Genomic DNA, 12,792 nt, shown 5'->3' with positions numbered 1-12,792 from the left:
TCATTTGCGGTTTATTAATTAATGAATAATTTATTTTTGGACTATGGGGTAAGTAAGTACAAATGTTGTTTTTGATCTGTTTTATAATGGGGTATCAGTTTTCAAAAATAATACTGTCGTATTTGATATCTTGTTCAATATTAGAAAGAACCACTACATACAATAATAGCTGAAATTTCTTCGCATGTTATTTATAAAGAAATATTTACGAATATAAACCTTATTCAGTCGCAAATAACGACGCTGTTTGAGCCAAAGCCTCAAAGCTTTATACCACACCCAATCATCAAATGACTAACAATAAATCTTCAACACATATTTTGAAATTAATGACAAAATCTTAGCACTTATCACCATAAAAGAAAACGCTAAACAAACACAGTTTATTATATATAAAACATATTTATCTCTTACTAGTAGACAAACAACGAATATTGTTAGCAAGAAGGTGTCAATTATAAAAGAAGTCTGAGACACTTATTAGGAGGCATACGCCCACCTCTTTCGACAACTATGGTTTTGATAATTGGACCCCGGTATTTACATAATTAGCTTATTTGTATTCGTGGGTATAAGTTCAGTTGCTAGTGTAACAGTTATTCCGGGTAAAGTGGCAAACTAGACTATGATTCATGAATGAATTGAAAGATAACGGACAAGACTCATGCTTATGATATTTTTTGTTAACACTAATATCTTTGTGTTTTTAATCATAACTTACTTCCCACGTTTTTGTACCCTCACTTTCTTGTTTGTTTGTCGTTCCGGTTACATTTTTGCACCTCAATTTTGAGGCACTTCCCGATGAGCTACCAGGCTCAAATTTTCAGGGTAGCTTCAAACCCGATGACAATGAAATTGACAAATATGAAGAAAACTGGACCGGTTTTGATAAAAATTGAATGGACATTTAAATACATGGGCTTTAATTTTTTTTTATTGAATGATTTAGTTTTTTATCGATTTGTTTACTATCACTATAAAAAATCATATCACCTAAGCATCCTTATCTTCTCCGGGCCTGGCAATGCAAGCACAGCAGTCTTACACGTAAAGGGTGCGCAATACAGGATGGTGTTTATGTAAAAAACGACTTTGTCAGCATTTTATTTGCGCTGGGATAATAAATTAAGCACATGTTCTTAGCACCTACCTCCAACGATATCGCAGTAGCAGTCAGATTGATATGTATTGATTTTAAGTGTAAGTACGACAGCTAGTCTTCTTAAATATTTCCTTATCAAAACGGTATCTTAAAAAGAAAACAATCGTCAGTTTATCCTCTTAATTGATCACAAATTTACTCATTTATTTAATAGCACTTAAATTTCTCCTAACTGCTTATGTCGAGTCGCACCTAGACAGTCGACCGTTACTTCAATCACAAGAAAAATCCATATTCTATTGTCTTAAGGCCTTTCTTGCATGTAAAATGCAACTGCGAAACACTACATGGAAAAGTGTTCATAAAATAATTCGCAAAGATCCATGTCCAAGCATAATGTCTGGCTATAATGCTTGGTTATAACAATTTATTTTTACTGCAAATTTGTTTGAAATTTCCTAATGCAAATTCATAAAAATGATGAACTATGTACTTACGTGTTTACTTTATCATATTTATTTGTATTGTGTGTATGAAAACAAACTTTCTTGTGCATTCTCAAGATAGAGGAATAGGAGGAAGTGGCAAGGTTTTCAAGTAATCGTAGGATGTGACGCAGATGACAGAGATAGCGACTATGTAGCCGCATTGACTGCAGCACTTCCATTCAATTTTCTACGTTCCATGGTCACAATATTTAGAAACAAATACTTACGACCGAAGTGTTTTACCGTAAAGCTTTTAACTTTGGCTTAACCCAGAAAGGGTATTATGTATGTGACAAGTGTCATTGTAAAACAAATTTGAGTTTATTTAAAAATAATGATGTCCTTATGTCGCTGAGGATTTCACCGATATTCAGACCACAAGCACAAAAACACCCAGACTCAGAATAAGTATTCGTGGATGTCGCAAACGCTTGTACTACGCGAGGATCGAATCCGCGACTCGTCACGCACTTTACTGGATGGTTTGAGATATATTATAGACTAGATAATGAGGAAAAACAAGTTTCTCAGGTAATTGAATGAAAATTGAGCTTTTTCTCTTTCATTCTAACTATGAACATTTTCAGTATTACAACATCTCAATACTTTTATTGTTTTTTAAACAAAACTAGGTTATCTTATTCTATTTATCATCTTTGAGGTTAATTTAAGTAATTTTTTATTTAATATTTTTTACTTATACATACATGCTCTAAGCTAGGACAGGGTCTGACAAAACAGTACACACAGTTTGTCTATAAGATCGAAAATGAATACTAGATACCCTTAAATTACTTAGTTCGATTTAAACAGCAGTAGTTATTTCTCTCGATCTTATCAACTCTACAAAGAAAAAACAGTAACGATAAACGAAAGCTTATTTTTAATCAATTAGCTAACTAAACAATGTAATATTTGAAGTTTATTTACACTGAGTTTACAAAAGAACTTTTCCTAAAAGTGTCGGCGTGTCGACTTCAAAGTAACAGAGCTTTGGGTTTTTGACACAGTTTCCCAAGATTTTTGTTCTGAGATGTAAAATATTACTCTGGCTTTGATATATGCGTTGTTTCATTTGTGTGAAGGGTTACATCTGGTCCTATAACACCGATTAACTTTATGAGATCTTTGAGCTTCGTCTTTTCGTGTTAGTTTTTATTAGATCTGACCAGTTTTGAAACCAAATTAATTGCTTTTTTGTTTCACCGCTACTGTCTTCTGCAGCGCTAACTAGAATATTTGCAGCTTTGCAGTTTGGAAATGATCTTGATTGTGTCTTTGTATTCAAAAACTTCGTACTCATATATTTCTGTCTTTCATCGTTACGTAGGTACCTCAAGGTTACAAACGAAACCCTATTATTCTCTGCTATTCTACCATGAAAGCTAGACAGTTTATTTTTTTACAGATGTTGTATTTCGGCTGTCGTTAAAAAGAACAAAAGATCGAGGTTAAGCAGCAGTGATATAGTCCATTTTTCGGTGGTTGACAAAAAAAAATGACAATGGAAACTAATAAATTTATATGCCACACATCTTCAGACTCTTCATACGGAACCCTCAGAGAGGTTTGAGGTTTGCTAATCGTTCAGCCGATTATACGGCTCGGGCGAGTCGAGCGGGCCGCGAAACAAAAAGCGAGCGCGGTTGGATAGTACGTGCAGAATGAGACTGGCCGGTCATAGGATCAAGCACTCCAAGTATTTTACTGAAATAATACTTCAAGTATGGAGGGCCTTTGCTAGTCCAGTAACTTCAGGATTTACGATTGTAACCAAATGTACTCTTTTTCACTAAATTAGTGGAAAAGACCTGATAGCACTTTGATTACCATGTTGAATAGGCTCATTTTGTAGCGAAATAATAAACTCATGAAAACAGTTCGCTTTGTAAAACGTGACAATAAGATTAAATAATACAGCTACATGCAAACGCCTGCAAAAAGCGAATTTCATGTTTTATTACCATTAAAAATCAATATTAACATTTTTATAGCCTTTTTATAATACATCTTGGTGAAAACACTTCAACAATTTATCGCAAAGTCAATAAAACGCCACGATACGAAATACGAGTACCGTAATAAATACACAATTGTTTATAATTATGTGCGCTTCTTACTTTAATGGTGTAATAAAAGGCGCAAATTACGCTTCAATTGTTTTTCTAGAGTAAACTCTACCATGATCATGTTTACGATCGAAAAAAGTAAACTCTCGTCCAAATTGTGAAGAATGTGGTGAATATGTGTATCAGATATTGGTGGAGTGAGTCAAATCAAGAGCTGGGATAGATGAGCTTAAAATAATCCGATTGGTCTTAGGTATTTATCAGAGTATGCTGTCACAGCCTTGGTCTAAAGCAGATATTTTAGTCTATAAGTTGGTAAAATAGTGTTAAGATAAGGGCAAGGTATATTTAGGGTACGATAGGACTGACATAGTCCAATATGAGACCAAAAGCCGCTAATTATTAAAAAAAACTTAATTGAATATCCATACAACCATGTCTCTAAGACAAATTGTACTCACAATGATGTAATTACCAAAGAATTCTAATTACGGAATATCCGCAACATAAATTTAGTTGATTTTTTAATGTCATATCGCCGAGAACAGAAACGCCAGGTGTAGGTACACGAGATTGTTTGTTTAACACAATTAGAGTTTCGCACGTGTATACTAATTATAGAATGTGTTCCGAACGCTTCTCACTGTCCATCACTCGGAATCAGGCAATGTCTGGTTCGTATTAGCGCTGCCCTATGGAAAGTTAAACAGCTGTGCAGCGCTCCGAAAAATATGCACTTGTTTCTTAATCCATTTATCCTATTAATACAATCGTAAAACCTATTTATAAACCCATTAAACTAACATTGACTACATGATAACTGTTAAACTGGATTATTAACAGTTGAAAGTATTAATTAATGCTGCATCAGAGATAATATATTGCATCGCCCACACACGTCGTTAATTTAACAAATTCATATCCCCACCTTCATATCGCTAATCACGCGAAGCCTAATCTGCTAAAATCTTAGCCAAAATAGCGCGAAAATCGTTTGGCGGTGCGCGTGCGGCGGGGTGAGCCCAGGTGAGCGTCAGTCCGCGTCGCGATCTCCCACCGACAGGGATCCACGCACGACACGCCGCGAAATTTCGGAACTCTTTAGAAAAATCGAACGCACTTCGTTCTCTACACAAAAAAATAACATAAAAACAAATCAAAACGTTTAGAGAATTGAAATGGAGCGAGTTTCGGACTAAAGGGTTTTTTGGGTGCTTTTTTTTGTTGTCTCGACATGGTTACAGACAAGACGTTGGGGCAGTGATGTCCGTCGAGCGATGCGGCCTGTTGTCATCGCCGCCTGTTTGCTGCTGCTCGCGCCCATCACCGACTCCTGGTGGTGAGTACCCGGATTCCTCTAATATAAACTAATTCATACGAAAATAATCACTGCCGTAGTGCAAACGCTTCCGAACTGACAGGACAATGGAAATCAATAAGAATCGTGAGCCTAAACAGCTGATTTGTGTTTATTTGAAGTTTTTGTCGATCCTCTCCGAGTGTTTCCTTCGTGTTTTTGTTAGAGAAATCATTAATTTGTTCCTTATGTCAGTTTAGCGTCTCAAGATAATATATGGGGAATAAAATGGCGTAAGAAATAATATGTTGTTAATTTGTAAATACATTCTCATTCTTAGCTAGCTAATAACAGTGGATCATAAAGAATCTTACATTTGCATTGTTATTAGAAAATGAAATGTGTCTGCACAAGGCATTAATACAGCGCTGTTAAAGACAAAAACCCTCCTTTTCAAAGCTTTTTGAGGTTAAGCGAATTTTGAATTTCTCTTAGTAACAAGCGATCTTTAAGGCAAAATAATACGTTTTAAAAAGGGCTGATGACTTGTTATTAGAAAGAAACTTTAGTTCGTCATAAAGATAAATATGAAATATAGACACGTGTTTTTCCTTTATCTGAAGAATAAAAATTATCCAAGACAAACTGCTTTAAAGTTTAGGAGAGGGGGCTTGTGACGTAACGATTTGGCAAAATTGATACACAGATATGACGTCACGCATCACTCATATTCTCTGCAATTTGATTAATTTATGTTTCCAACACAAAAGTATCCATTATTACACATTTACTTAAGTATATTACATACATTGAAACAAAAACGGAAAATATCACCTCTCCTATTAGTAATTTGCTTTTATAACAATTAGTGCACATATTCAAAGACAGGATATCTTAACGAGTTCCAGTCATTCATTATTTTAATGTGATATATGCAATAACATATTGTGTAATTTGATAAATAGTTGCTTTTATCAATTATTAAAGGATTCAACGTCATTATAGTAATCGACGATGTGGTTAGTAACTATTTCAAGTGTTATTGAAGTATTTTTTTTTATTTTTAATCTGCATACATTTATTGATTAAGAACTTAGGTATTTCTCATTTTACTCACCGCTTAATAGTTGAGTTTTATGGTCATATACGTCAAACAGCTGTGTTTCAAAGCCTAATATCAGCTGCGGGACCTATGGATCTTTTGTCTATAAATTACTTTTAATTTATTAAATAAATTTCAATTGTTTTTTGTTCCATTGGACTACTTTTTTATTTGTTAACCTAATGTCAATCCCAATATGATTTTTTAATCATATTATATGTGTTTTATATCTACATTCTTAGACAATATCAGTGTCTGGTTCTGGGCCCAACTCTCCTATTTAAAATGGCCGATGAATGAATGAAATTTGGCCTAAAATTTTCGTTTTCTCTTAAGCATTTTTCTACACAATAATTGGAAATTCAGTGCGGGACGCTTAACTCAAGGTTAATACAATAAAGTTCCAATTATTGTCTTAATGCTTAAGAGAATAGGAAGAATTTAAAATTTAATGCAATTGCCATTCGTTCATCGGCCATTGTAAAATAACAAAATCGGGGCCCTGAAGCAGTAATTAAGCATTAGAAACAAGTATGAGACAGACCAGTAACTACAAAGTAAATTAAATGTAATGGTTGTAATTGGACACTCTCTTGAACAAGGACTTTGGTTAACAGTAAACCAGTACCTCGATGATCTATTAGCTAGACTATCTATTAAGCTTAAGCTTTTAAAAGATCCAAAGAAAGTCGAGACACTAAAGATTTTGCTTCTGATCATAATTTTCACTTTCACTTTCAACGAAACTAAATATGAATTGACTGCATCATCTATAAATGACCAAATATAATTGTAAAGATTTTTCCTCACTAGTTCCATTGAATTTCGAAATAAATTTAACATCATACATCACTTAATTCAAAAGAGCATTTATATTTCTCAATACTTATTAACTTTTTCACATACAATAATCATTTGCTCAGTGCCCCTGGCTTTTACAGCAGTTGTTATTATTATTAATCCAAAAAATAGCTTTCGATCTTTCCTTCCATTATAAATTTTCAGTATCTACTGATAGGCTATTGAAGAAATCGACAACCATTCAACCGATTTGTCAATTACTGAGAGTGAAATGACGGATTGGGATCATATGACTTAACCCCACTCAATTATATAGTAAAGGCAATCAAATTGCAACGACATTAATCTAGTATGCAGTATTTATTATCTTATCTTTATAATTTGCAGTACTTGCAGAGGATAAGAAATATATTATTTACTTGATATAAAGCGTGTAGAGGCCCTAGTAATATTATGAATACTGTCATAAGAATGAACTTTCAAGAAAAAACAATTTATTCAAAAATTAAATTTTGGCCTCGTATCTAAGAAGCTTTGACTAGCTGTTGACAACCTTATGTGAAAAAAAAGAAAGTAATAACATCACCAACGTTTCCAGATTCTTATTTGTTTAAAACTTGAAGAAAACGACGTCACGTGACGTCAAATTAAACTTTTCTCTACACCATTTTATGGCACTACTAAATATAAAAAAGTTTTGAAAAAAAAATCTCAAGAACTGACAAGACTAGTGTGAGAAGCGAATAGCGATGCGTCAAAGAATGATAAACGTCCAAAGCCTACAGAACTTTCTTACTGAGAAGGCTGTCATATAAATAATCACGACTCAGCGACTTCACAGCTACCCGCAAATGGACAAAATATTAGATTTGAGTATGAAAATGAAATGGATAGGCATTTTAAGTGGTAATTGATGAAAACCTTGGCATCTTTTAATTTTACATGAAGAAATATTTAAAGGTCATCCCGACAGGATTGCTTGGTATATCCGATGAAATCTTGGTGTTTAATGATACTATGTATACCTGCTGATTTATCCAAGGGAGGCAAAGAAAGAAGTAGAGGCATAAAAGAGGTTTATGGAATAATACTGTAATCGTTGTAAGGTTATATAAAAATAGTTTAAAATTGTATTTTTAACGTCCGACGCAAAGGAAGGACGTTATAACTGTCCTTCTGTGGCATCATAGTTCCCGAATAGATTGTACGATTTCAATTAAGTTTATTTTGTTTCACAGGTTTATTCTTAGAAATGGTTGGTATAAATTAGTCGAACCATTCAAAAGTTGTGGGGAGTAAAATTGTGACTGTTGGGTATTTTTAATTTTATCTCGTAATGTCATAGTGTATACTATCTTCTAATATTATGCCAATATATAATTATACCTCCTTGACCAATGTCGGTCATGGCAAACTTTTCAACTCGGTTACAATTCCAGCTGTCTTTGGTGTACTCGTGCATGACTGATATAATTGATCTTTATTATTAATAATTAAGTACTTAGACAAATAGTTAACATATAACGATTTCCCACAAGACCAGTTAACTGTCGCACATTTAACTTAATATTACTCTGCAGTAAAATATTGATGAATAGATAATTATTGTGAGTTAAGGGTTAATCAATACACAATACATTATAAAATACATCTGATTATACTAATGCAAAAATTGAAAATTTATGATACAAGGTCTTCGTATTTTCACAGTGCGTGGTTTGTACCCATACAAAAGTAACAGAGTGTGTCAGTATTAGGAGAAGACGATCAACTTTAGCTTAAAGTTTGACAGATTAAATTCGAGTCATACGTATCTATATAAGTGACTTCGAGGTGTACCAGTAACTATTGTAACCTTCTTTTTAGTAAAATATAATATATATCCTTATAATAAGGTTCAACTTTTCCTTTTGTCTCATATCTGAAGGCACATCAAAGAACTTTCCCTCTCGTTTGAATCACTGTTATAATCCAGAAAAGATAGTTCTTATTCACACAACTGTTTCATATTAAAAGGTTTGTAATTTCAGAGAAAAGAGGTTTTATACATTAAGTGAGTAAGTCAACTATTAAATACTTATTTAAATGTTAATATTTTTGATAATACAGTAATTTAAGTACTAGTATAATAATATTTGAACTATGATACGCTATGATTTGACGTTCGACCCGTCTTATGAAAACGCTGGCAGTTATCCTAGCCCCAAGGTTAGGCCCCAGGTTCTTCGGTCAGTAATATTAGCGTTAATTATGCTTGTAACAAAGATTTGAATACACGAAACAAAGGCTTTTAATTATTCCTTATGCACAAATAATGTTGCCCGATGCACGCATTATACAGTCATACTTATTCCCAATCGATGCGAAGACCACACAAACAAGTTGTAGCAACAATAACATTAAATAACAAAACTTTATCGCCATAATAATAATTTAGTTATTGACCACATTAATCACTTGCCTCGAAATTCAATAAAGTCATATTCGACAAGCACCACCGCGCTGGGGACTTTAATTTGCAATTAATCAAGCCACGACTTAAATTAGGAGCCTCGTACACGACCAACAAAAATCGATGCGCAAACGCAACGGTGCGTTCATAACTGAGCTGCATATTATTATTTGTTGGCATTATTCGGTAATAAATATTCGAGAAATAATTTATTTATTGAACGTAATAATATGTTCGGAGACTAATAAAGTCATAGCTGGCGTGAAAAATATTAGATTTATGATATTGGAGTTTTTATTTATAGAAGGTTTTTTATCTACTCGTACGTCGTCTTTTGTTTTATGTTGCGAGGTGATTGTTAGGTTGTGTTTAAATATTTAATAATTTTTGTAAAGCAGCCTTTGTTTTTTACGAATAGTTTTTCGATACCAATATCGATTTTGGAAACGAAATCTGCTGTTTTTCGTTAATGGGAACATTTTCTCACCCAAAATTCTTTTATAGGGGGACGGCAAGTCAGCAAGGGTTTGATGGGACGTCCAAACTCTGATGTGAACCGAACACGCCATAATTGTGAGGAATGACTCAATTTTAGCAATTTGAAAGTCCCCAGGCTTTGATGGATTGATGTTAATGTTCCAACGGAGAAAATATTGACTTCATAAATGATTTTTTGCTGCCACTAACGTCGATTATTTTCAAATAAATTGGTAGGTAGCGTTAATTCAAGTTTCAAAGTTATAAATGGATTTTGCACGGGATTAACTTAATTATCGTTGTGAAGTTAGGCTTAAATATAATAAACGAGCAGCTTACAGTTGGTGGTGTTTAAACAAATCGAAGTTGAGTGATTTTTCTACTGGTGTACAAATATTTTATAAACCTGTTTTAACATGCAAGTGCCACGTGGTTCGAGGTATGATGGTGAGATTTATAACTGAAGTAGGCAGGAGAGGATAATACTTAAATTGATAGAAGTTGCGTTCTTGCCCGTTTAACTGTATTCATTCTGCGGTTCTAGTATTCTTTTCAATTGTTAAAAAATCACATTTCAAAATCAAGTCTTACCGATCTTACTAAATACATAAAGACACTCACTTATAATTAACAATCGTAGACCTGCACTACCATCGCTTTCTTTCCTCAGAAAATCGAAACCAACCTTACCTTATTCGAAAATAACAGTTTCGACTATAAAGATGTCGATACAAAAATACAGTTTGGAATCTCTAAATTGTTTGATAAATCATAAAAATCCAATACTAATAAATAATATGTCAATGTTCTCGCGTGCCGATGGTATTCGGAAGTCGGACTGGGACCAGTCTACTTATACCCGTTACAATTTACTTAATGATGCGTTAAATTAGATACACTACTTAAATATAAATGTCGATATCTATTAGTTTCATATGTAGGAGTTCGGAATTCATTCGCCCACGTCATTCTTACAAAACGGGTAACCAACGTTAATTACATTTTTGTATCTACGTGTTAATGTTGATAAATGTGTGGCGAGATAAAAATAGGTGTTATTACATCTACTTAGACTGTAATTAATTAGCATAATATATTCATATGATGTGGTAAGCTTGAAGGAAGCTTGCTAAGTTTACGCGAGGTTGTGAACAAGCAAGCAGGTTTTCATACTTACCAAGAATGCCTACAAGAATGTAAGAGCTAAAGCTACATTACTGAATAAAGAAATATTTATTCTTACTTCCTTGTCTATATTGTTACTGTAGTATAGTCTAATTAAATATGTTTTTATTCTACTGTTATATTGTTTGGATAAGTTAAGAAGAGATTGTTTTAATCGCCTACATTCACTAATCGATGATACTTACACTTGTTAAAATGATATTTATGAACATTCAGCTTAGTTGCAACTAAGATTGTCAGGCTTTGATGAAAGGAGTGTAATCTTCAAAGATCCAAGAACACCACCCTGTGGAACGCCAAACGGATTCATTCAACTTAAAGATCTGCTTGCCATCATTGACGATACTATCGAGTATATATATACCAATTAGACATGTATAGACTTGTAGATATCTGACAGAGGGTTATCTATCAAGTTTTATTGTCGTTTAGTAACCGGTATCCGAATGTTTTGACTGCGCGACGGTTTCAAAAGCGGATATTACCGTGTTTATTATATTACTTAAGGCTAAGGTTTGTTTTATTACAAATCTATTGTTTGAGTTAGTAATTAGCTGTATCGTGGAACATGATTTCCACAAATTTCAAGTTATTTTTTTTTTTAAATATCTATTTCTTCGGTTGGTATCTTGCTCATTGGACATAAAATTGAAAGTTAAGTCCAATAACAGTAATTAACTTGTCTGATAATACATTGTAAAGTTAGTAATTACTATAATTCAGCATTAAAGAGAGTAAAACATTAACAAGTGCTGCTAGTTTACCATACATTGTAGATACAATATTATGTTCCACCTTAACTGCTAAACGAGTACTTATTAAAAGTATATTCCTAAGCCCGTTGAGATCAGATAATTTATCTCCCCGGGTTCGATCCGGAAGGCCGTAGCCGATAACATTCTGCCCCTTAACAGTTGATTGTAGAGTTAGTAGCTAGTTTAATGCGAAGTAAATAAATTAATTACGTTATAAATCTAGTCTCGATGTCGGATAAAACCACCTGTCCGGTGACCATTCACTGTTACTATAATCATAACAAAACTGTATTAATTTAATGTATCAATTCGATTTAATTGTTTATTTATGGCCATTATACTGCCTTCCAGAGTAAGCGGTACATAGTAAAATTAATTGAGTGTCATAGATATAAATGGATCGCGTGACGTCACTTGGTAGAGGTTGATTTAAACCTAATGCTATCTACACTAATGTTTAATTTGGTAGAAGTAATGAAATTTCATAGTTAGTTGACCTTTTTATCTGTTATCTACCAATTTCATCTATTGTTTAAATTTTCGTGACAGGAAATTTGAATCAAGTGTTTTTATCAAGTCGTTTATTCTATCGCTTGTAAAATCTAGAATGTAGAGATTGCTAAAGACTCATAGCTAAAGCTACAGTCAAAGATCTTAGACGATCACAGTGCGGTACCTGCTAAGATGCGTTACTTCGATAGCACCGACTTTCTATACAGTTTAGAGCGAAGCTGTTGATTTAAGCTCAAGAAAAACAGAGAATGCTTATTTTACCGTTTACGCAATCCATACTGAACGACTACAATTTGTATGCCATTCATTTAGAAAAGAGAAATATTTTACAAGGTAATTTTATATTTATGTTTTAAACACAAGACATCATTAACAAAACGATTATGGAAAATAAAACGTGAGCATTGAAAAACAACAGAAAATGAGAAAGTATATTATGTAGATATGGAAACTGACAATAAAGAATTGAAAATTGAAGAAACTTTAATATTGATGAATGAATGAAAACACAAGATTGCAGCTATAAGTTTGTATTTACTAGAATATAA

The 12,792-nt window shown here is 33.2% G+C and overlaps 1 protein-coding gene across 2 annotated transcripts in view; it reads left to right on the top strand.

Annotated features, from left to right (window-relative positions):
• The first annotated feature begins 4,651 nt into the window (after nt 1-4,651).
• Nucleotides 4,652-12,792, top strand: part of LOC113501221 (protein Wnt-6-like) — a 33,836-nt gene continuing 25,695 nt past the window's right edge. The window contains exons 1-2 of one of the 2 annotated variants that reach the window (XM_026882293.1): nt 4,652-4,688; nt 4,907-5,001. In XM_026882293.1, the coding sequence (XP_026738094.1) occupies nt 4,940-5,001 (62 nt within the window). In that variant the 5' untranslated portion in view covers nt 4,652-4,688; nt 4,907-4,939. The other variant, XM_026882292.1, reaches the window with a different exon arrangement.

Source organism: Trichoplusia ni, chromosome 15, assembly GCF_003590095.1.
Source record: "Trichoplusia ni isolate ovarian cell line Hi5 chromosome 15, tn1, whole genome shotgun sequence".
NCBI lineage: Eukaryota > Metazoa > Arthropoda > Insecta > Lepidoptera > Noctuidae > Trichoplusia > Trichoplusia ni.
This window is presented reverse-complemented; position numbering and strand designations above follow the sequence as displayed.